The following is a 26370-nucleotide window of genomic DNA, read 5'->3' on the forward strand; positions in this document are numbered from 1 at the left end:
TCCTGTCCCACGGCCGTCGGCTTTAGTTTCCTCACCTTCCTCTCTACTGACGTGTCACAAACAATCCAGACTTGTGTCAGTGATCGTTCGCAGCATTCCAGAGAACTCCTCGGAACACTATCTCGTTTATCAGGAGTCAGGAAACTGAGGAGGAAGCATTCACAGAGGGAATCCAGGAAGTAATGACCCTGTAAAGGGTGAGCTGGGACGTTACGGTTCAGTGTTGAAATATTTTCACTTTTTATTTATTTTTTTGGCCGATAGTAGCCGTTGCAGACGATTGATTGCATCATAATGTTACTATTTACAACATTTGCACTTAGTTTGGGTGTCTGTGTGGGATTATCACAGGTCTCTCTGCTTTATTACTCTCTCCATAAACTGATAAAAATATGTTGCACCTTTCAGGAAGCAATGCATTTGAGTAAAAATGATTTAGATTTCAAATCAATTTTAGTTTGAATTTGTCTTTACAGTATTTACTTTTATTATACAATGAATGTGTAGTGAAAAAGATAAAAGAAGGAACAATTTGAGACGAAAACCAGAGGTACAGAGCTTTTAATGCTCATTCTGTTTCTATTTAAGAATTAACAACAACAAAAAGCTTCTCCTGTGGATAAATTGTCCATATTTGTATATATATTTATAAAATTCGTGTCGATGCTCCTGCCCCTACTTTGGCAAATGTGCTGTCACTAAGAAACCACGACAACCCTGAGCAAAAGCAAAGGAGCTGGAAAATTTTCAGAGCTTTTTCATTATTAATTTTTTTTTTCCTTAAGTAGTTATAGTAGCTGTACCTAAAACAAGAGCACTGTTATTACTTTTAAATTAAAAATGGTTTAAAATGCCTTAAAACGTTTTACATGACTGACTACAAACCTAAATCCAACAATTGTAAGCTAATGCTTAGAATTATTTCTGTAAGTTCAGTCCAACGTTGTTAATAGAAAAAAACTCTTTCAGCCCGCAGTGCATCTTCGATTGTGGTGAGCTGTGAAGGATACACGGGATTTGGGGAAAATGGCCAGATTCATGAGCCGCATTTGAAGGAGTCTTCCAACTTGACGCCGTGACATATCGGCCTTGAAATCCGGCCAAGAAGGAATTTGTACACCCTATACTCAAAGTTTCAAACACCATTGATAAGACATTAAATTACGCTTGGTGCATGCGCAAAATGACTGAAGATCTGAAAAACTAGCAAAGAATTCAATTAATGGATGGAATATTTACTAGAGTACTCGATTACTGAAGGACTTTTAAGTACAGCTGTAGACGTGCTTTGCATCCTGTGTGCTCAGTATTTATATGAAAAATCACCACATGTGATGATTATGCACAAAAACACTTCAAACGGCCTGTTGTGATTCATAATTTAATTCCTCTACGGTTGTTTTTCCCAGCAGTTAGACTGAGAAACATACCAGCTGTTGACCTTTTATATGATGGCAGCTGAGAACTCTGCTGACATTTTTCTTATTCCGTTAGCATCACATTAACATTCTAGCCTTCCCCCGTCTGCTGAAAGCATGTCCGTTTCATTTGATACCAGTCCTTCAGTAGCAACCTTTGAGTCTCTGTCATGTAAAATGTCCAAAAACCTGTTTAAAACCGAGCAGGAGGCTGTGGGTGATCACTTGTGTGTTGCTTTGTTCAGCCTTGGCTGTAAAAGAAAGGACTCTTCTGGTAAGAGGAATTTCTGGAATAATTCTGATCCTGTTTCTCCTCTGTACTTTTGTGATATTTAATGTCTTGAAGGTTTTGTGTGAGAGAGGTTAATTTCCTCCCTCCTCTGTGTGTTTACTAGCTTTCAGTTTGCCTATCATGCTTGTCTGGTTTCTGGATATTCCTCTGCTAGTTTGACTGCGTGTGTTCTTCTGGGGCCCCATGTCCAGAAGTAGATGGGTGTAATGTAGGCTCCCTATACATGTACTTGATTTTTGCTTCTTTGTCCCACGTAACTGTTTCAGGATGAGAAGAAAATTTCAAATAGCTCAAAACACAAAATCCAATTTTCAAATGATGGTTTCGTTGAGTAAGAGGAAAAAGGCTACCTAAACCAACTTGGTCCTCTATGGAAAAAGTCACTCCTCTTCATGGTTATATCATGAAATGATTGTGATGAACCACAATATTTGTGAAGCTGTGGTCAGTTTCATGAGCCACTACCAGACCAATAGAATTAATCATTTGAGTAGAACTTGTCTTGACAACACGAAGTCGGCTTAACGGTCTCAAAAAGCACACTTTGTCCCTTTCTGAAGACATTCAAAGACAAAGAACCCACATCATCCAAAGCACTGCAGGTCCCACTTGGTTTAAGGTCAGCGATTGTGATTCAGCAATTAAAATTATGATCCTAACACAACTTTGGGTACGTTTCATGTTCTTCCAGAGCTGAATGACACACTCAGTGAGAACAATGACACCGTCGGACACATCGTCCACTGCATCATGAAGAATGAAGGTAACTGCTCGTCCTTCCATTGTCTCATTTGATGCAACTTTCTTTGTGCAGATTGTTAAAAATGTTTAATGTGATAAGGTGGGATTGATTATTATTGCCACCTTTCCACCACCCCTTGTTGGATTTCCTGTTTCATTTTGTTTGGGAGGGTACATTTTCACACAACAGTCAGGAAGGAAGCCAGCATTGGACTTTCGGCTCTGTGTGAGTGTGACCCCTCTCAGGAAAACAGGAGGGGTTGTTGATGAAAGTTCACATTCAGGACAATTGTAGTGGAATTTATGGATGGAATTGGTTTTGACAGCATTTTATACAACACATTTTGCTATAACCCTGTATCTCATTGATGTTTCCTGAGTATCCTGATGGATACGAATGATTTCCTAGGGCTGGGACTAAATAAGGAATGACTTCAAAGGAGACCATGAGGAGTAATGCTTGCCTGAGTTGAGTTTATAAAACTATTCATGCAATGTTTCTGACGGTGTATAAGAGGCTGAAAGTTTAGTCAAAGTTTTTACTTGAATTATCTAAAACCTTGCTAGCAAGCTTCACTTAAACTAATCATAGTGGAATTCTAGACCGTATGATTTTTTTCGATAGCAGAACCACGTCACAAACACACCCCAAGATGTCAATCCAATTGCAATGAAAAGCCTTAGCTTTTAATTGTAAGAGAGGGAGTGGTGATGGCAGCAGCCCAAAAACTGTTAGTGAGGAGCCAATCAGGTTCTAGTCACCTGTGACACCTGTTTGACTCTTTTTGGGAGGGCGGTACCCACACGCTTAGCTGTGTTGCTCTCTCAGATGCACAATCCTTACACCTCATAGTAAAGATAACTAATCCCAGAATATCTAAAAAATAGGGTGGGAGGCAGATCTTTTGGCTATCAGGCTCCTCTTCTGTGGAACCAACCTGTGTGTAGGTGGGTGAGCTGGAGTTGGTGTTGGTGTGTGTGTTCCTGCTCTGTCTTCTCCATCCCCAGTGAGTTGTGAAGGATGGCTGCTGATACTGAGCCAGGATCCTCTGGAGGTTTCTTCCTGTTAAAAGGGAGTTTTCCTCTCCACTGTCGCTAAATGCTTGCTTAGTATGAGGATTGCTGTAAAGTGACTTGATAAAATTTGCTGGGTTCCTTATATTGGAAACATTTTTCTGATTGACTAACGGGCCATTCCCATCTGTACCGGGTCGGCCCGGGCCGGGCTAGCGTAGGTTGTTTACATATCTGGGTGGCCTGGTATTTTTCCGGGCCAACCAAGGCTCATTCTCAGCCCTCTTCTCGAGGAGGTCTGCTTCAGGCCGACCAGGGCCAACACACCCACTGCTGACATCAGATTCACACCTTCCATTAGAGCAAGCCTCTGATTGGTGGGTAGAATCAGCCCACATGGGCTTAAGGCAAGGATGTGTGGAATCAACCGGGCCAGGCTGGGGCCGACTGGGGCTACCCGGCCCGGGCCGACCCGGTACAGATGGGAATGGCCCATTAATGACCTGACCTGTATTGGAATGTTTACTATGTGAGGTGCCTTGAGACGACTCTTGTTGTGATTTGGCGCTTTATAAATAAACTTGAATTGATTCAGTAAACCTGGATGTGTAAAATAGTTGACCCAACAGATGATGGGACCAGGAGCGGTGATCACATGAGGACGTAGTTTTAAATCATAACTTCCATCAGAAAACAAAAGATGGTCCGGCCCTCCCCTAGATGATCACGGACGATTTAAAGCTGTTGTCTCAAATGTAGTCTTATTGGTGGCAACCCTAACAGTTTCCCCGAGGGGATGGGGGCAAACTCCTCTAGCAGAGGTTAGTTCCTACTGCTATATAATTAACTTTCCTAACTAGCCGTCTCTTCCAGATTTTCTGTAGGGTTCCGTTAGAACCGTCCCTATCAGACGGGCCTTATTTTTCACAGGCAGGTTGTCGTACCAATCAATACAACTAAACGTTAAAACCAAATCAATAAAAGATCTATAAATTTAACTTAAGGTTGTCAACACCTAAAAGATTGAACCTCCGTGAACAAACGGTTTCTGCACACCCCCACCCCCTACCCCAACGACCCGTTGTTTCACCCTTTGAGAAACTCTGGTTAGAAATAATCATAAAATAGTTGAACATTGTTATTCTTCCTCTTTGTTTTTGATGATTACCGGCATCTCCTTTAGTCTGAAGTGACATCTAGCACTGCTCAGATTTTCATTGAAACCCAGGCGCTTCAGTAGTTCCTGCCGTTGGCTAATCTGCTCCGACTGATCTCTGCGCATGAGAGCAGCTTGGCACGGGATACCTTCCTGGTGACAACCGCGCAGCACGACACACATGAAGGCAGTACCGTCTTATGACTCACTGTCATTGTCCCAAGTTTTATATAGTTCTATTTGTGTGTCAGGGTGTTTGCCATGAGCTTCCTCATTATGTTCATCATACTTGAACTGAGATTCAGTCTCACTTCTGCTTGCAGGAAATTATTAATTCAGCCCATGCCAATCTGAGTAGATGTGAGACAGATTCACCGTAAATAATAGATTACAGTAAAAGTACATTTGAAGATTGACATAATTGATATTCGCTATTAGTTATTATGTTAATTGCAGCAAAAAGTAAAAATAGAAGGAAAACTAACATTCTGTTGCCTCCTAGACAAGAGGAAGCTATGCCCTCTACTGGCGGTTCAGTGGTATCACTGCATTGTGTTAACCAATTCTTTATGTTCAATCAGAAAATAACATCCATCCATCTGTTGTCTATACGGGGGGCTGGTGCCTGTTGCTAGCTGTGTCCTGGCTAACAGGCATGATGCACTCTGGACAGATTGCCAGCCCATCACAGGGCAACACACACCACACACACCACACACACCACACACACACACACACACACACACACACACACACACACACACACACACACACACACACACACACACACACACACACACACACACACACACACACACCTCTCTAAGAACAATTTAGACAGACCAATCTATCAGACAGTCATGTTTTTGGACTGAGGGAGGAATCTGGAGTGCCTGGAGGAAACATGCGTGCATAGGGAGAACATGCAAAAAGACCCCAGGCTGGGATTTGAGCTCACTTTCTTGCTGCAAGGCAACAGCGCTAACCACTGCTCCACTGTGCAGCCCCCCAAAAATAACAGTAATCAAAATTTTTATTGTCTTTCAGTGGTCATAAATTTAGCAAATGTCTGACTGTTTTTGGTCCTTCTTGGTTATGTTAAACATTTCTAAATTTGTCAAATCAAAAGTAATTGTTTCACTTGTAAAAGTATGGCCAAAGGTCCCTTTAAAGTTCTGAAGATAACCATGAAATCAGAGACAAATAAAATGACTAAACCTTATCAAACATTCCAGATTTTTATTTATTTATTATCATTTTTTTCACTCGAAGCTATTTCCCGATGATGACAAAGGCAGAGCTTTGGGTCAGATGTCAGGAATTGCACCACACAACTCTTACATAAGTGGTCTAATTGCTCACAGGCCCTCCTAACAATGACTGCACTGATGGCGAAGTCGGTGAACACATCACAGCTGGGCGTGAGGGGAAAAGATGTAAATGTGCTGTGGTCATGTTGCTTTTCCTATCGGCAGAAACACTTTGTGTTGGAGACTATTGATCTGAAGAAGGTTCACCTGAAACATAAAGCCCACCCTTGACTGTTTTCTTTTTCCCCCCAGCAAACTCCGATGCCCTTAAAGCCATGATTCATGAGAACAGCATCGATTCAGAAGGGTGAGCGTCCTCTTCTTTTACTCTGCTAACCTGCTGTAATTGCTTCCCTCCACCAGAGGGCACTACAGGCTTCTTTGAGAACCAGCAGCACCAGAACGCTCAAAGCAACGAGGCCACATTTCTCCTCTGATTCACTTCCAGATTGGCAGGGATTGATTGAGGGCAGGCAGCTGGAGAGCGTTCCCCAAACGCTGCCGCAGCGCCTCACGTCAGTCCATTGTGGGATTATTAAATCACCCTGGCATATTTTCTTAGTGGGTTCTTAGCCAGATAGTGTACTGGAACTGTGAGTGTAAATAAATTAGAGGAAAAGTAAAACGTCTCTTCCAACTTCTGCAGCTTCCATCAGATCTGAAATATTTAGTTTAACTAGATTATTTATCATTTGATTTTCTTAAAACTTGGTGACGTGTACCTGAAATAGTGCCTAGTGATTATCATTAATTAATTAGACTCTAGAAGTTTAATGTTATGTTTAATTATGGGCTGGTTTGAGTTTGACTTTTGTATAATCAATAATTGCAGAAGACCGTTAACTCGGCATGATGCAAACGATGGCCATCTAAATGCTTTGTGGCATTTCCAAGTTTTTAATTAATTTGGGTCTTTAAAATAAGTCCATGTCTAATCAGTCAACACTTACCAATGTGGAGGATTTACAGCAAAAAAACAACTACCTCTGTTGAGTTCAGTAAAATCCTGAAGCTCTACACTAAATATTTAGTGTTTCTGAGCTACATTAATATTATTTCCCCTGGAAAATCGGTAGCTGGTTCAACTGAAATCCTAAAAGTAAACAAACAGCTGGTAACAAACGCCTCACTGAGGTCAAACTAATAAAAAGAACTGTCATTATGGATGTTTGGGACACATCCCAACCCAATCCAGGGAAAACCCACAAACCTACAACGAAAAACAAAAGTATTTGAACACCTGTGATTTTACCAGTTTTGGAAATCATGGAGGGCTCTAAAATTCACGTTGTATGATTTGTAAAGAATGTATTTGTACAGTATTGCACTGCTGCACACATTCGTATAATGTCTAAAGAACATAAGTTCAAATACTTAAGTTCCTCACTATAAATTAGATCCACAGTGGCCTCTTAAACGAGAGGAAACAGTCTTTAGTTTTTGTTTGTTAACTTATAACTCAGTTAATATTGCTATTTATTAATTTTCAGATTAGTCAGACATTCATATTTGTTAATTATGCTAAGGCCCATCTTTTTTGCTCTGGTGATGGACAGGCTGACAGATGATGTTAGACAGGAGTCTCCTTGGATTATGATGTTTGCAGATGACATTGGCATTTGCAGTGAGAGCAGGACACTGGTAGAAGAAGAGCTAGAAAGGTGGAGATGTGTCCTGGAAAAAAGAGAGGAATGAAGAATAGTCGCAGCAAGAGAGGAATGTGTAAACAAGAAGGACACAAGTGATGTCACAGGAAGTTGGGGGGGTATTAGCAAGAATCTGGCAATACGATATATGTATATCGCAATACAGTAGAGACGATACGACATATTGCAACACTAAAAGACTGATATTTGGAATTTTCAAGACTGAATTTAATTGGAAATCGTAAGGCCAGGTGCTTCCGAGATCTCGCAGTCCCTCAGAAGGAAGGTGGTACGAACCGCTGCCACCTAGCTGTCGGAGGTTGAGTTGCACCAAACAAAAATACAGTAAATGTTTGTGTTAATTCTGAATACAAAATCGATACACTGCTTTTAAACATCAATTCCATATTGAAACATGAAATGTCACAATATTCTACTGTTTTGATATTTTCTTGCATCCAAACAAGGAGCAGAAGTAAAGAAGGTAGAGGACTTTAAATACTTCGGTTCTGTAATCCTATGAGCAACGTTCTTAGTTACTTTTCTATCTGAATGTTAGCAGGTGTTGTTTTTTTCTCCCCTTCCTACCTAACCGCGTCGGGTAAAGTAACAAATAACTGGACGAGTGAATGGTTAAGCTAACTAGTGTTATATTTTGTTATATTTTAAAGCCCTTTTTACAAACGCACCGTGCCGAAAAATCTGCATATATAATGGTGTGTCTTATAAACGCACCATACCAGCATGACGATGCACAAACGTTTGCGGCATTCGTTCCACTTTGCTTGGTAGTAATTTTGCGGCAATTGTCTGTCTGACCACTTATAAACGACCCGAGGCTCCCTGATGCTGCTTCAGCGTTACGGCAATTCAACGGCGTTTTATAAAAACGGCTTAAGAAAGCATACTGACTTGAAGTCCGAACAAAACACTGACTTGTTATGAAAATGACCAACATTTTTAATTGTAAATCTACTAATTGGCGTAGTAAGCGTAACCAAGGCAACAAAGACCGCTCATTTGCATCATATCCTTTAATAGCTTTGATTCAGACCTGATTGGACCATTTTGATGCAAATAATGGCTAAATGAAAGCCATCTCTCCTCTTTGATAAGATAGGCCATGCCGGAAAATCGTTGTAATATTACTGCAGTGGTATGTCTATAAACGCGCCATGGCGTAGTGTGAATTTTGCGGCATTCGTTCCGCCTCGCTTGGTAGTAATATTGCGGTAATGGTCGTCGTATGCACCCTGGCGCAACAGAGGCAGATGTCATGATGACGTGGGGAGTTATTGCTGAGCTCTGGATGGTAAATTTACTGAAAATGAAAGTAAACACGGGCAATAAGGTTTGGTTTTTGAACAAAATCAGCTGAGATGGCAAACTGGAGCGCCGCAGCGCTCCACGAGCCTCTCTGTTAGAGCTGAAGCTCAGACCACCAGAGACTGCACAGGGACTGATGGGGACAGACACCTTTAGGAGCTGCTTGTTAAAAAAAACGTAACGATCACGGCTTCAATCGCAATAAAAAGCAAGTTATGTCCAAGATAAACGGAAGTCTGCGGCAGCGCAGAGACCGCCCCCATACCCCCTTTACGCCGCCATCACCTAATCTTTTATAAAATTGCCACGATTGCGCCCCATTACCGCCACGGTCTGATCTTCTAAACGACCTTTATCCTCCCCAGGGGGCCTCGGCAAATCCCGTTTGCAAACGCTCTGGTCCTGTAAAAACAGCTCTAGTTGGAATTAAGACCGCTCCTCTTACCAACTGATGGTGCGAGCTGACTCAGACTTTTCGTCTTCATGCTGCTGTTTTGTCTGAACATCTTAACAAGCTAAGAAAACAAGAAGCACACGGGAGGGGGAGCTCAGCAAACGGGCTCTTTGGAGGAGGAGACGCGAGTGACAGAGGAGTCCTAGTAAATCGAGTTAGCGAAGTGAGCTCCCTCCATCTTTCCCCCGCTGGTATCTTCATTTCCTCTCTACAGATTGTTGTGGAAGGAAACCAGTTAAAGAGACGGGCTGCTCTGGTTTATTGGATTACCACGAGTGAGCTGTGGGAGCCATACCTGTGCACAGGATGAAGCCCTAGTAGAAACATATCGACACAATCACCGCTACATTCATGTGTTTGTGTTTCTCCAGATGTCTTCCTCCACCGTTTTTTCACCCCCTCAGCTCAAACCACTCTACGGCGCTCCGTTTTCTCCAGCTGTAACAGTCCACATCTTTCTGTTTCTCTCAGCCAGCTTGGGCAGCCTGCCAGCTGATCACTTAGAGATGGTGGATAGGGGAGAAGAGGAGTATCGGTCGGCGTGATTTATGGGATCCATTGGGGTAGGGTGACAGACGGGCTTGGAGGAGGAGGAACGCCACAACCAGGAAAACAACTGTAGCTGTGGCTAGGCTTTTGTCCTCCACCATCGCTCTGATTCTCTACAGGAGGCGTTTATCTTTGCTACGTCTTAATTTTTATACCATCTCATGAACAGAACTCACATTTTAAATCTCATAATCACAAAAAGTTTTCAGCGGGGGGTAAACCAGGTTCTACTTTACCTGATTTTGAGCTCAGAAAGGCTTTATTTTCCACATGAAATGTATTTGAGCACCTTTAATCATCCAGAAAAGTATGCATAGATCTAAATCTAACCCTAATGGAGAAACTAGGAGTGACCATTTCTTCCATGACATAAAAAACGACTTGTTTTCATTTTGTAGAATATTTTTGACCCAGATGTGTTTCTGACCGTGTTTAGTTGCACCGTCCCCTTCTGTCTCTTTGCATGTATTCATGTTTCTGTGATGCCTGCTGAAGACGAGTCAACTCCGAATAATTCTGCCGTTTCCCCGGCACATGCACACACGTTTAAATTCAGCTGTGCATGTTTACATCAGCGTGTGGTAATGCGGTTTACTCTACCTTTGTGTGTAAACAAGGAGCTGCTCTCCAGGGCTGGAGAAGACAAACTGACACGGTCTCTAGCAAGTTGGCTCTAATTAGTTCCTTTTGACGCTCTTTAGAGAAAAATCTTGTCTCCCAGAGGAGAGAAATGATGTTTTGATATTTGCAATCGTTTTTTCTTTTAACTTCAAACAGACATAGTCATTTTCTTTGGTCCTCTGGCATCTTGTCAGTAAGTATGAATTATTACCATGTCGCTCTGCGATGATGGCCTGTAGTAAAAGATGAGCAGCAGAACTAAGTCGAGAGATTTTCTCATTCAAGTAAATCAAACTGAAGTTATTTGTTTACAAACTTTGCTTTTCCTAAACGTTTCCTATCTGATAACAGGGATAATGGTTTTGTTTTTGTCTCAAGGGCTCCGGTCACTCCCACCTCCGTAGGACCGTCCACCCCTCCCATGACCCCCGTGTCACCTGGAGCACCCGCTGGAGCTCCCAAACACACCTGCAGCCACTTGCACACCATTGGCGGCCTGTCGGGACACAAGAACATCTGCACCCGTTGCAGCCAGAAAAAATGGCCGCTGATGAGGAAACCGTCAGCCCGCAAACCCGAGCAGCGCCGCAGTCACCTGGGAGAGGTCACGGTCCTGTCTGTGGGCAGGTGGGTGTGACATGGTCAATAAAAACAAACAAAAGGAACAATTTATTGCGACTTTTCAGAGATTTTACAACCTCTGGTATTTCTGAGAAGGTTTTGACTTCTACAGTTTGTTGGATTTGAAGTCCACTCGGCTGTAACGATCAAACATTAACTCAGCAGTAAAAATTCCTCCTTTAAATATACTCTCAGGGGTTTAGTGACTCCAGACTGGTGACCTGGAAACTACACAGGTGGGCAGAGAGGAGGTGAAGACTGTTAAAGTTCCACCGAGCAGAAAGGATGGATAAAATGATAGTCGGTGTTTGAACTGTCCCTTCTAGGCTACTGTAGTGCTAGATTGGCTCTACATAACGAGTCTAGATTGGTAAACACAATAGTAAATGACTATCTTGGACCAGAGACATGACAGGATACCTCAGAAAAGCACTTCGCCCTCTGTTGTCCTGGTGAAGAATTGCTTTGCAACGCTCCCCAGCTGACGAAGAAGTCCAAAGGCAAAATGTCTACGTCGATGCGTGTGTGTGTGTCTCGTAGGGCTGCGACAAACGATTATTTGGATAATCGAATCGGATGGGGTCTCGACACGATTAATCGATTAATCGGATTACATGGGGAAATTTTTAAAAACTGCTAGGGAAATGTTTTTTCTCCTTCCTTCACTTTATTAAACACAACATCATTAGAAAATACTTAAATAGCAGAAGAACAACATGCCATCACCTAAAATGTCTTACAGCTGCTATTTGTGACGACTGCTGCTTGTTGAGGTGTGCATGATTTGCTTGACAATAATAAGCTGCTCAGTGTTTGTTGTTTTGCCCTGGAGATCAGAAAGAATAAAGTCAGCCTATTATGACACAACATGAACTTTTAGCATAGCAAGTAAGAAAGTGTTGACTCCACCCAGCCCCTTCCATGTGTACCATGCGGTTCGCCAGACAACACCTCTTTCTGCCTAATTTTTCAAAAAATGAAAAAACCAGAAATGAAGCCTTCAGAATACTTTGGAAGGGGATGAGCAAGGGAGGGGGGCTTTGGAAGAGTTGTGCAACACAACGAATCGATGACTCAATTCATTGCCAACGCTTTTAGTAATCGATTTTCAGCGATTTTATCGATTCGTTGTTGCAGCCTTAGTGTCTCGTGCTCATGGAGCTGACGGAGAGCATAAATCAAGTGTTGTTTAACTTTCATGAAATGTAGTGTGCAGCTTTTACCCGCCGTTGTAATGGATGGGTGCATTTCCACCGATGTGAACTGGATTCATCCTAAAACAGCAGGGATGTGTCACTTATGCTTCGAGTGTATTTTTTTTGCATCACACCTCCAGAATGGGTCGACCTTAGCAGTTCAGATCGGGCCAGACAGGAAGTCGTAAACGAAAGCAGTGTATAACATCTGGAAACTTTCAAAATAAATGTGCAGATTTCCAGTTGCTTAAAGATGCTTGAGCGAAGCTACAGAACAAGCTAGCTTTGGGACGCAAACGCAGTCACAGAACACTCACCCCTCCCCTCGGGTATCTTCTCTTTCGGAACTGGAAACCTGCGTTGTCAGAGGACACAAGATGGTGCTGAACACCTATAGTCATTTTCTATATCCAAACATCTTTTATTGTCCGTGACTTCAAATGGTGATTTTCTTTTTGGGACTCTGGTAGTTTGTCCTAAAGTTGAAGTGGTAGCAGCCGGCCGTTTCTCCTTCTCTTGTGTTATTAGAGAACATCTCATTCCAGTGGTGTTGCTAAATGCGTGAGTGTTTAATGAGTGGAGGATCCAGGGAAGTGCAAAAATAGGACAGTCAAGCGAGACCGACAATGGTATGGTTCAATAGTTGTTTTATTTTAAGTCTCCACAATATATGGGGGGCAGCAGTAGCTCAACAGGTTGAGCGGGTTGTCCAGTAATCGGAAGGTTGCAGGTTTGATCCCGGCTCCGGACAGAGAATTCTGCTGCTGTGTCCTTGGGCAAGACACCTAACCCACCTTGCCTGCTGGTGGTGGTAGGAGGGACTGGTGGCACCTGTGCTCGGCAGCCTCGCCTCTGTCAGTGTGCCCCAGGGCAGCTGTAGCTACATTGTAGCTCATCACCATCAGTGTGTGAATGGATGAATGATACACTGTAGTGTAAAGCGTTTTGGAGTCCTTACTCTGAGAGGCGTTATACAAGTGTGGGTCATTCATCATCATTTATCATATTTATAGTTCTACTAAGTTAGAATATTATTAAGAGGCATGAAAACAAACGTTTGAACCTAATTAATTTTCCAAACTTGCTAATGTAGCTTTATTATAAAAGTACGTTCTTTCCTGTGAAACTTTCTTCTGCCTGTCTGTGGTCCAGCTGCGTGAAACCCTTCCACTTAAAGTCTGAAACGCTCTTGGTGGGCAGAGAGTTCTCGGATAAAACGCAACTATTACGTTATGCGCTGCTTATGCGTCCAGTGGAAAGCTGGGGTTCGGCTGTTCTGTCCAGATCTGCTTTTTTCCTGCTTCCTCAAACGAGAAGCAATGCTTTAAAGAAAGAAGATGCTAAAAACGTCAGCTTGTCCTTTTCTGAGCCCACTAGGACAATTCCTTAATGTTTACGTGGATAAAGGTGAACCATCAACCTAGAACTAGACGAGATGTGAGTAGAGCTGAAAACAAACTGCCCCCTAGTGGCTGGTTCTAGTATACAATTCCCCACTTCCTAATAAATAAATCGGGAAACCTTTCATTCAAAGAAACATTATTTTATGTATTTTTGAGTCATGTTGATTCAGATTCAATGCAATTGCACCTTAATTGTGTGTAGGTCAAGGACCATGTGACAGACAAATGCACAAAAAGAAGATGGCTGCTTTTTTCAGCTGGATATTATGAATTCACTTTCCGATAATGGAAGTTAAACATCGTCCATTTCCCAACATTTAGCACAAACGTCATCAAAATGAGAAGAAACCATAACTGTTCTGTAAATGAGTGAATTACAAGCCTAAAACCATTAAGTTCCCCCATATGTTCATCAGCTCTTTGGGTTTTATGCCGACATCAAAAGTGTTTTAGTCTTGAGAATTGAGGCCCCTCTGTTTGTTCATAGATTAAATCACAAACAGGAGTCCTCCTCTAATCTGAGCTGAAATTACCCATCCGGCAGCTTGTGCGTTTCTGTAAACGAGCCAGATCAAACGGTCTCAGAGCAGCAGACCGGTTCGTTCAGCTGATTGAGGAAAACTGTTGGGGGGGTGGGGGGGGGGAAGGAATAAAACAAGAGTTGTAATAAAACTGGGAAAAAAATGGCGTCTGTCCCTTGGGAAATCGTTTTCATGGAGCCTCGTCCTCGGGTGTCCTGAAGAGAGCTGATAGAGAAGCAGAAGAGCTGCTTTTCATTTACTCACAGATTAGGATGACGGTGTGGTCGGAGATGCCCACACTCATCTGGAGTTTTGATTAAAGCTTTGTGGTGTGTGATTGGCTTTAGGGGAGAGAGAGCGAGAGAGAGAGAGCGAGAGAGAGAGAGCGAGAGAGAGAGAGCGAGAGAGAGAGAGCGAGACAGAGAGAGCGAGAGAGAGAGAGCGAGAGAGAGAGAGCGAGAGAGAGAGAGCGAGAGAGAGAGAGCGAGAGAGAGAGAGCGAGAGAGAGAGAGCGAGAGAGAGAGAGCGAGAGAGAGAGAGCGAGAGAGAGAGAGCGAGAGAGAGAGAGCGAGAGAGAGAGAGCGAGAGAGCGAGAGAGCGAGAGAGCGAGAGAGCGAGAGAGCGAGAGAGAGAGAGCGAGAGAGCGAGAGCGAGAGCGAGAGAGCGAGAGCGAGAGAGAGAGAGAGAGCGAGAGAGCGAGAGAGAGAGCGAGAGAGAGAGCGAGAGAGAGAGCGCGAGAGAGAGCGCGAGAGAGAGCGCGAGAGAGAGCGCGAGAGAGAGCGCGAGAGAGAGCGCGAGAGAGAGCGCGAGAGAGAGAGCGAGAGAGAGAGAGCGAGAGAGAGAGAGCGCGAGAGAGAGAGCGCGAGAGAGAGAGCGCGAGAGAGAGAGCGCGAGAGAGAGAGCGCGAGAGAGAGAGCGAGAGAGAGAGAGAGAGAGCGCGCGAGAGAGAGAGAGAGAGAGAGAGAGAGAATTTATGCAGTTATAAAAACATCTTCAGACTAAAGGATTTAGTCAGATCTCTGCTGTATGAAGGACTTTTTTCCTTTTCAGGTTCCGCGTGACAAAGACAGAAAAACCAGCCCGAGATCGGCGAGTAATGGACTCAAACGGGAGCATCCCTTCATCCTCCATAGAGATGGTACTCAACAGCCAAACTACATCAGAGTCCCAACAGGTTGGTCCACTCAACCAGGCTCGCGATCGTCTCTTATACTGAGGCTGTGTCCACATTCAGATTCTGCACACCTGGACTCGGTCTACCCGGGTTAGGGTCAGTGTTGGGAGTAACGACGTTTAAGTATGACCGCGTTCTTTTTTAGGTAACGGAATAATATAATTAATTACTTTTCCCACTGTTGCAACGCCGTTACCGTTACTGGGGACAGAAGGTTGTGCGTTACTATGTGCTTGTTAAACGTTGAGCAACAGTGTGAGGCTTCCTGACCGCCACACTTCAGCTGCAGCCAGGGAGAGAGAGGTGTCGGTAACACACTAACAAACACGATGATGATTGGCCGGGTGGGTGGAGACCCTCAGTGTTCTCACTGTCTCACACAACAGTGCAGTGATGAGAATAATGGCGTCTAAAATAACTGCGTCACTAAAAAAAATATTTTTTTTATTAATGAGCAAACAAATTAATTGTAGTCGTCTTTTATCAAAACGTCATTTCTGTTACTGATAAGAAAATGCTTAGGCTGACTCCTAAGCGTTTAGATCAGGAGTGGGGAACCCTGGTCCATCGAGGGCCGCTATCCAGCATATTTTAGTTTCAACCCTGCATCATCACACCTGATTTCATTCAGCCGGTGATTAACAAGCATCTGCAGAGCCTGATGAGCTGCAGAACAGGTGAACCAACCACTGAATCAGAAGTGTTGGAGCAAAGACATGCAGGATACCGGTCCTCGAGGACCAGGGTTCCCCACTCCTAATTTAAAGGCTCGGGAACCTTTACAGGGGTTTCTATTTGCAATTGTAAAATTTAGCTGATTGGGGTCTTGTTAAATATCACACAATGACCTTTTAATAGTCTAGATAAGTGTAATGTTCCTGTTAGTAGTTCCTCCTGTTAAGTGCTTTTTTTTTCAGGTTTATAAAAAACATTTTGACATACATTTTATTATGTTCCAGTCATTAGTCATTTATATTTCACCATTGTAGTCATTTATAGTAAATTAAATAAGTTTAATTAAGAGGGGAACCCATTTTTCTTGCATTCATTAATGAAAAAGTAACTAACTTGAAAAAAGTAACTAAGTAGTTATTTTTCATGGTAAATAGTTACTTTTATAATCTCGTAACTCTAAGTAACTAATTACTTTTTAAAAGTAACATTCCCAACACTGGTACGTCAGGTCCTTCGCTGACCGTGAAGACAAGAAGCTGTGAATTTAGGTCATGCTTATTCCTGCAGTTACTATGGTGTACAGGTCCTACTCAAAAAAATTAGCATATTGTGATAAAGTTCATTATTTTCTATAATGTACTGATAAGCATCAGATTTTCATATATATTAGATTCATTACACACAACTGAAGTAGTTCAAGCCTTTTATTGTTTCTAATATTGATGATTTTGGCATACAGCTCATGGAAACCCAAAATTCCTATCTCAAAAAAATTAGCATATAATGAAAAGGTTCTCTAAACGAGCTATTAACCTGATCATCTGAATCAGCTAATTAACTCACCTGCAAAAGATTCCTGAGGCTTTTAAAATCTCCCAGCCTGGTTCATTACTCAGAATCGCAATCATGGGTAAGACTGCCGACCTGACTGCTGTCCAGAAGGCCATCATTGACACCCTCAAGCAAGAGGGTAAGCCATAGAAAGAAATTTCTGAAGGAATAGGCTGTTCCCAGAGTGCTGTATCAAGGCACCTCAGTGGGAAGTCTGTGGGAAGGAAAACGTGTGGCAGAAAACGCTGCACATCGAGAAGAGGTGACCGGACCCTGAGGAAGATTGTGGAAAAGGACCGATTCCAGACCTTGGGGGACCTGCGGAAGCAGTGGACTGAGTCTGGAGCAGAAACATCCAGAGCCACCGTGTACAGGCGCGTGCAGGAAATGGGCTACAGGTGCCGCGTTCCCCAGGTAAAGCCACTTTTGAACCAGAAACAGCAGCAGAAGCGCCTGACCTGGAACTGCTACAGAGAAGCAGCACTGGACTGTTGCTCAGTGGTCCAAAGTACTTTTTTCGGATGAAAGCAAATTTTGCATGTCATTCGGAAATCAAGGTGCCAGAGTCTGGAGGAAGACTGGGCAGAGGGAAATGCCAAAATGCCTGAAGTCCAGTGTCAAGTACCCACAGTCAGTGATGGTCTGGGGTGCCATGTCAGCTGCTGGTGCTGGTCCACTGTGTTTTATCAAGGGCAGGGTCAATGCAGCTAGCTATCAGGAGATGTTGGAGCACTTCATGCTTCCATCTGCTGAAAAGCTTAATGGAGATGATTTCATTTTTCAGCATGACCTGGCACCTGCTCACAGTGCCAAAACCACTGGTAAATGGTTTACTGACCATGGTATTACTGTGCTCAATTGGCCTGCCAACTCTCCTGACCTGAACCCCGTAGAGAATCTGTGGGATATTGTGAAGAGAAAGTTGAGAGACGCAAGACCCAACACTCTGGGTGAGCTTAAGGCCGCTATCGAAGCATCCTGGGTCTCCATAACACCTCAGCAGTGCCACAGGCTGATTGCCTCCATGCCACGCCGCACTGAAGCAGTGATTCCTTCAAAATGATTCCCGACCAAGTATTGAGTGCATAATTGAACATAATTATTTTTAATACAAAAGAAGTCAGCCTTCAAATAATTTTCTTTTATTGGTCGGATGAAAAATGCTAATTTTTTTTAAGAGGAATTTTGGGTTTTCATGAGCTCTATGCCAAAATCATCAATATTAGAAACAATAAAAGGCTTGAACTACTTCAGTTGTGTGTAATGAATCTAATGTATATGAAAGTCTGATGTTTATCAGTACATTACAGACAATAATGAACTTTATCACAATATGCTAATTTTTTTTAGAAGGACCTGTATGTTCTGTTGCCAAACAACAATGATGGTGTTGATCAGAAGTTAAAATGGAACTTTGGCAACTACAGGACCTCCACAGGAGCTTTTTTGAGGATTCTTCTTTTGATTTTTTTAACAAGAAAATAAGGAAACTGCAAACACCTTGAGCTTTTAGTTGTTTAACTCCTGGTTTTAGTTTACTTGCATGTAATCCTGTCCCACTCAGTCTGCCATGGTTAGAAGTAGGGCTGCAACAACGAATCGATAAATTAGATGAAAATCGATTACTAAAAGCGTTGGCAACGAATTGCGTCATCGATTCGTTGTGTCGCACAACTCTTCCAAAAGCTTGGGAGCATTTTCAGTTAAATCAGGCGAAGACATGCGTTACCTGCAACGTTTAGGTCAGACTTAGCATGGCACGGGATGATGCAGCGTCTTAAACGCAAGCATGTCGGGATCATCAGCGAGGAAGGAGAGAACTCTGTGTCCGGGTAAATTAAAAAATTTTCAAAAGTGATTCATCCAAGTCCCGGATTATTACACAGGCTAGACATGCCCTAAGCTCGTAAAAAAAGAGTCTAAAGTCGTGAGCGCGACGCTTATTAGATGAGCGGGGGGACTCGCGCTGCTGCGAACCGGTTCCGCCCAAGGCCGGATTAACTGGGCAATTGCCCAGGGCCCACGAACTCTACAGGGCGCAGGGCACGAGCAAAATACTGTATCTATAATTTCCCGCTTTATGAGGACTATGGTGACTGTACGTTCCGTTTTCCCCGGCCGTGTCCACTTTTCACTCTCTGTCCGGCGCGTCCGGACTGCGGGTTCTTGTATTGATGAAAATGTCCGGCTGTATATCCTACACATCCAGGGGAACCGGAAAAAAGTTTTCTATATTATATCATTTTTGGAGTCTTTTGAGCAGAGAGCGGCACAGCGCATTGTTGCGCAGCGATCCAGGCAGCTGCTTCCAGCGCATGGTCCATTCTCAAAGTGGCGCAACCAAAAAACTATAATTAGCACACGATCGCTCATGTCTGCACATGTTCTCTATTTTCTGCCTTATTTGTGCCTGCAGCGCTCTGCTACTGCGGAGCTCATCACCTGTGCTGCGGTGATTTCACCTCACGCAGCATCGAAAACGCGCTCTGCGCTTTGCGGTCAGGAGATCTTTGATCTGCTCAGAAGTAACTGATGAGGTGAAAAAGTAAGAATCCAGGGAGCAGTTTTTCTGGAGAATTAAGAGGAGATGCAGGAAGATGAGAGACAGACAGGACAGGAAAATAGTTCAATAAAAACAACAAAACAAAACAAAGTGTTGAAAAGTAAAATGTAGATAGATTTATCTCCACTACACGTTTTTACCTGTATAAAACAATAAGTTACACACATGTAATATTTATAAATTTGATTCAGGTCACCTTCAACACTCAGTCACATACCCAGGGCTGTTTCAAGACATTTTGGGGGCCAAGGCAAAATGCCCCCCCCCCCCCCCCCCCATAACTGGGCTCCCCAGAAGCCTCTGTGTAATTCTTACCCTCTCCAGTAGTGTTAGTTATACGGTGTTTATAAAAGCCCCTCAGACATTACTGACATGTTCTAATATTATCAGATGAAAAACTAAATTATCAGACATGCTGTCTCATCTGCTTTTCTAAACTTGCAGAAAGTAATAAAACCATTTGAAAGCCACTATTTGTGGATTCTCTGAAAGTTTCCATGGAGTGTGTGACAACTTATTTTTTCAGTCATTTTTTGAAATAGTGATCAATTTTGATTAATTCACAGCCTATGTTTAATTACATTTAAAAATTAGTTGTTTGACATCCCCAGTTATAATAAATGTCAACAGATGAGATCAAACAAAACAGATGAGAATTGCCCTTAAGCTGTTTAATTGGACCAAGCATTTTAGGTCACAGATAGATGTAGCGTAGGGTCTCTGTCTATACACCTTATAAGACAATTTAGGTGATGGCATGTTGTTTTTCTGCTATTGAACTGTTTTCTAATAATGTTGTGTTAAATAAAGTGAAGGAAGGAGAGAAATAACGTTTCCCTAGCAGTTTTTAAAAAATTTCCCCATGTAATCCGATTAATCGATTAATCGTGTCGAGACCCCATCCGATTCATCGATTATCCAAATAATCGTTTGTTGCAGCCCTAGTTAGAAGAACTAATGTCGCTTGTTGAGCCTGCAACGATTCCTGGGATGGGGTGCGCCAACAAGGACACACAGACCCATTTGTGGGCTGCATTTAATGATAAATCCTAATAAAATGGATTGGATTTATAAAGCACTTTCCATTATTCACGTACTCACCTTCACACACCGCTGGTGATGAACTACCATGTAGCCACAGCTCCCCCTGGGGCAGTCTGACAGAGGCGAGGCTGCCATTTTGCATCCTCTGACCACCATCAACGCCAGCTCAGTGGCCTGGTGGTATAAGTGTCCACCCTGGCACTGGGATAACAGGGTTCAAATCCACAGCCGTGTCATACCAGACTTTAAGAATGGGACCCAATGCCTCCCTGCTTGACGCTCCGCATTAACGGGCTGGATTGGGGGGTTAAACCACCAAATAGTACCTGAGTGCACATGAGTCTGCAGCTCATCGCTCCCCACGGGGATGGGTCAAATGTGGAGAACTAATATCGCACACACATCAGTGTGTATGACGATTAATGAGACTTTACCTTTAACAAAGGAAAGTTGGGTCTTGCTCAAGGACACAACAGCAGAATCCCGCTGGTGGGAGCTGGGATCTCTCTCACAATCCTCTGATCATGAGGCAACCTGCTCTACCTCCTGAAAATCTGCCCCGATTTAGAGGAACCTTCAAGTTTGGACCGCCTTCATCGTGTCGTTGCGACGTAATCAAACTTTAAATTAGCCTTTGAAAGATGGAGCCCCTGAAATTGGACCCAGCAACCCGTGTCATAAAGTTGGTGCGTCTTAGATAAATGTATGAGAAGGATTTAACCAAGTAGAAAACTCTTGATTTCGATAAACCAAAGTGTTACAATCCCAGCTATAAAAGAGTCCGTGATGTCAAACAACTCGTTGACATTTTGCTGTAAAAACTTTCAGCTCTCAGAAGCTGTTTTGTGTATGAAATTATTAAATGTGAAATCTGGACAAATAAAAAAGGGAAGAGCGACTCTTCGTCTATGCTTAATACATCTAAAAGACAAAGCGGCGCCTGCGTCAACACGATTAGCTTCCTACCTCCTCAGCGCTTCGCTCTAATGGAATAAGTGAATGTAATTGTTGTAAAATGAATGAAACGATCATCTGAAGATTCTTGATTTTAAAAAAAAAAGCAGCTTGTTGCCTCCAGCTCAACCGTCGTGTGTTTCCATCACAGGAGGGCTGTTAAATACAGCGTGGCGCTGCAGGTGATCATCATCAGCAGCAGCAAACACGTCCGTCGTCTTCTAATTTATGGCTGAGAACAAACTGGATCGGCCTTTTATTCTCTCTGATGTGAAGCTGGAAAAACGCTGCGGTTCATTTCTTATCGTGATCTTTATGAAAGCCCAAACATATCACATCCAACGGAAAAGATCAATCATGCGCTCGCTTATCAGTCTTGGTCTGCTTTTGTTTCTTTTCCCTCATTTTTTATGTAGAAGAAATTATGTCATTCGTGCACATTTATTTGTAAAAGAAGCTTTGAAGTCTTATCATCAAGCCAAATTAAGGGTGTGCAGTTATTCAAAGTAGTATTTTATTTTTTAATTTTGGCTCAATAGACATGAATACGTAGATGTGCCATTGGGCGCTGGAGAGCGTAGTAACATTACCACCATATTAGATGGGCTCCTCAATCTCGAAACCTAGCTGGAGTCGGCGCACAATGAGCAACCATGCTTGTTTTATGTGCAGCCTACGGTTGCAACAACCGGCATGCCATAAAACGGGTCACGTGGGATTACTGTCGACTTTTCTAGACTACCTGTTGGGATTTTTAATTTAATTTTATTATATACTAGGGCTGCTCAATGAATCGAATTTTAATCCCAATTACGATTATAAAAACAAAACAAGCCGATTATTTGCTCCTCCCACTTGCGCTGCCCTGAGTTGCAAATGAAGCGCTCCTCCCACAGTGTTGCCAACTTGGCGATTTTGACGTTATTTCTGAAAGCTTCTCAGACCCCCTTCTTGACTTTTTAAATCTTAAAAGTACCTAGCGAACACCTCAGAAACATCTCTGGTAACCTGTAGCTCCTTTCTGGATAACTGTCGACATTTCCTGCAGGTTAGCTAAACACTCCGCCTGCGCTCCGGACCGTTCTTCAGGACATTAGGAAAGGGAATGATGTAGTGATGTGTCAGTCGCTATGAAATGGCTCTCAGAGCCGGCTCCTTGTTGGATTAACCAGAGTGAGTGAAACACATTGTACCTGCGGGCTCCTGAGCTGCTGGTTTATGCTTGACGCATTTACTTTCCGCTTGGTGATGCTGCTCGCGGATGGAACGTGCTTCACAACTTGCAGCGTTATCCCAAAATTCCACTATCTCCGCTCCGGCATGAACTCCACAGCAAAAACGGGCCCGTTGTAGTCAATCAGAGCTGTTCCACTACTGCGGCTGTGCGGCACAGTGCGACGCCCGCCGTTCCGCCATCTGGCAAAAATAGGATCGACTCTATTTTTGCTGGACGCCGGAGCACCTCCGCAGTCAATGGACAGACATCACAACCGCCCAACAGGAAAGGGAGCAAGCACAACTTCCGTTATTTCACAATAAATCGATAAACAAAAAGCGTTTTTTGTTTCATATGCACAGGTTTAACAACTTTTAACAATGGCGGTTGAACGTGAAATGCACAAAAATAAGCCATAAATACAGTTTCCACTATCAAAGTAGTCACACTTTGTTGATCCAAACACTGCTGATCCCTCAACACAAATGATGGTCAGATTAAACAGTTCATTTCGATGCTTCTCCCACACAACGGGTGTTTGGATCGAACTTCTGCGTTTATTCCTCGGACTGTATCGCAAGATCTAGAAAATCCAACGCATGCCTGTTTGCGCACCTCAGGTCTCCGCACCGGAGCGGAGCCGTTGTAGAGCGGGTATAGTGTAATTTGAGTTCGGAAGCGAGCGGTAGCAGAGGGCGGGGGCGGAGCGGAGATGGTGGAATTCTGGGGTCAATGGTTCATGCGGCTTGTCTCTGCGGTGAGCCAATATTCTCCCAAACTGTAGGGGGCAGCATGGAGCTCTACGGCATGCATCCAACACTACACATAGTAGAAGTAAAAATTACTGTTGTTTATAACAGCTGTTAATGAAAGTTGAGAGCCAACTCAGCTCTTTTAGAATTGGTGGAGCGTTCTTGTTTCCACCAGGATCACCGCTTTTCCGTTTGTTCCCCTTCCTTGCCTTCACATATCGGTCCCTCGTGTTTTTCCAGCATTTTTTAACAGCATCCTCGTCTTTTCTGACAGTACGAGCTATTTCTCTCCAAGAATTATTAACAACATGTTGATCACGGTGATCTCTGAGAGCTGAATCATACAAACGTCTGTATTTACGAACCTCTGCCATACTAGTTCTTGCCAGTCCGCCATGTTTTTCCACGTCCGACCGTCCTCGTGGTTAGAAAATTTCCTAGGTGCGTGGTGCCGTAAGTTTGGGCCGTGCGGAGGTGCGGTGGAGGGGCGTGGTTGTTAGAATGACGCAATTTTGCCACAAGGAGCCGTGCGAACCTCGCAGACGCGTCAAGCATAAACCAACCTAAATGTGCGTGTGCGGCGCGCTAAACACTCGTGCAGCTTGCCCTGATTGCTGTGAGACCAAGTTGGGGGTGGGATGCAGCTGTGGTTGGGACAATTATTACATTAACTGACAAATAGTTTATAAATAAGGTAGAATAAGTTCCTCACGCTGATAAATAATAACTAATCTCTTTGAGGACACGGTGCTAGTGCACTCTCCTACAGCACCTTGACACGACTAAATAAATGTTATGCAACATTTTGTGAACATCAGTTTTTTTGCGTTTATTTGTTATAAATGCTGCTGTATAATTCTTGCTGCCAGTATTTGCAAGATATTGGTATTTGGGTCTGTACTGTTTAGACTTAAATGAGTTAAACCAAGGTCTATAGCCCTTGGGTCAAAAACTATGAGCTATAAGTCTATTGGTCTTTTTATACTGGGAATCAGGAGTTATTTTAGTGATCATCTTGTTTCTTATTTATTTTTGTCCTGATTGTGCCCTGAGCAATTTTATGACTGAATTAAAAACAAATAAAATCAACATTAATTGAAAAATCTTCTTAAATAATCGAGATTTCAATTTCAGTCACAATAATCGTGATTATTATTTTTGCCATAATCGAGCAGCCCTAGTTTATACGTTAACTGTCATGTCATACCACATGTGGTTTTTAGCGCAGTGAACACCTTCCTCAGTAGAAATAAATGCACTGGGGGCAAATGGAGACCCATCCAAGGTGGCTTCCGGCTGCTACCCCAGCTCTCAATGGGCAGCGCCAATCCACCGGGCATCTACGTATGTGGTGTTTGTAGCACGCCCCACTACATGAGAAATACTGTCCTAAGCCAAAGAAATTGTTAGCCAAAATAATTTCAATAAACTTGTAAAAAGATAAATGTTGGTCTTTTTGCTGATTCATAGCAAAAACCGTGAGAAACACAAACACGTTTAGAACAGATACTTTAAGGTCACAGGAGTTTTGCACGTGTAAAAATGCCAAAATGTTTTATTTTATCTAAAGTGTTCCTGTTGGATTTAGGCCACACCTCCTGGGAACAGTTTTTATAGTTCTTTTAAGTTGGCGCCATGACTCCTGAATTCCATAGCTGTGGGTAGAACCATTAAGATGTGGGTGCTGTAGGGGGCGCTATACAGCCATTTGATAAATGTTCAGACCTGTTTGTGCGAAAAGAGCCATTTTACTCATCGTGTTTTTATTACAGTTCATTTAAATGGGATGTAAAACGGATCCGATCCCGATATTAAGTGTCTGTAATCCGAGAAACGACGGTCTTTGTCTAGGCTTTAGTACGAGTCCTTTAGGATTCACCAGGCTTGACTGAATCAACATCCAAACCAAGTTTGTTTTAGGGTGGAGGAGCATCGTCGACATCCGTGTTTGCTTCACGTCTTCCTGGTGCGTTTAGCTTCGTCATCCTGACTGTATGAAGAGGGAAAGCCATGATGGACAGGCTGCAGTGGGACAAACTTCATTTACTACATTAAAAACTGATTTGCATTTTCCTCATCAGGAACAAACAGAGAACCTGGATAAAGGGAAGCTATAGAAAGCCAGGTAACTCCTCTTCTCCTTGTGTGTGTGTGTGTGTGTGCATTTGTAAAAAGTGTTTGTGTTCAAACTTATCCTCCTGAATGGTTTCAGATTTCCAAACAGGATCTGGACGTCTTAAACCCAAACAAGAACATTTAAATATGGACGCTGGAGGGATCCAGGAAGTCATCCTTTCACCGCGTTGCTCCGTAAGGATGGTGGTTATCTACCAGCTTAGGGAAGGTGCTGGTGCCTTGCCCAGTGGCAATAAAGCAGGACCAGAGCCTGATTCCAGGATGAGAGCGGCTCTTTTTCTTTATATTTTAACTCTGCCTCCAAGTGACCCATCATGTGTAAACAAGTATTTTATAGATGTAAATATAAAGGAGTGGTTTTCTTTGAGAGGAAGTTAAAACTGGGTTCAGCAACAACATCACCAGGAAGTAGACAGAGCCTTTGGATGACATCATCTCCTGTATTGAGCTGGTTTTCACCTCAGAATTCTGTTTTTAATCTAATCGTGTCTGTTTTACCACAATAAAGAACTTTTGAGTACTCGCACTCCGAGTCGGCTCTGACACTCGGGATGTTGTGTGGAGACGGGAAAATGGAGCGGCGTTCATTTCAGGAATGTTCCTGGACTGCGCCTCCTTCTGAAGGGTCTGTTCGGGCACGATGAATCTACAGTTATAACAAGCTCGTGAGATTTATTTTAGAGAAACGTTATAAAATGGGTCTGAGTAGAAAGGAGCTACTTTTAGTGGAATAGCTCACCTTTAGGGGGGCGGTTTC

The 26370-nt window shown here is 43.1% G+C and overlaps 1 protein-coding gene across 1 annotated transcript in view; it reads left to right on the plus strand.

Annotated features, from left to right (window-relative positions):
- rell1 (RELT like 1) overlaps positions 1 to 26139 on the plus strand; it is a 47070-nt gene extending 20931 nt beyond the window's left edge. The window contains exons 3-8 of the mRNA XM_070546640.1: positions 2402 to 2473; positions 6184 to 6238; positions 10906 to 11154; positions 15319 to 15442; positions 25559 to 25602; positions 25690 to 26139. Coding sequence (XP_070402741.1) covers positions 2402 to 2473; positions 6184 to 6238; positions 10906 to 11154; positions 15319 to 15442; positions 25559 to 25594 — 536 coding nt within the window. The 3' untranslated portion in view covers positions 25595 to 25602; positions 25690 to 26139. The remainder of the gene's footprint in view (positions 1 to 2401; positions 2474 to 6183; positions 6239 to 10905; positions 11155 to 15318; positions 15443 to 25558; positions 25603 to 25689) is intronic.
- The last annotated feature ends 231 nt before the right edge of the window (positions 26140 to 26370 follow it).

The sequence above is a fragment of the Nothobranchius furzeri genome, chromosome 2 (assembly GCF_043380555.1).
Source record: "Nothobranchius furzeri strain GRZ-AD chromosome 2, NfurGRZ-RIMD1, whole genome shotgun sequence".
Lineage (NCBI taxonomy): Eukaryota > Metazoa > Chordata > Actinopteri > Cyprinodontiformes > Nothobranchiidae > Nothobranchius > Nothobranchius furzeri.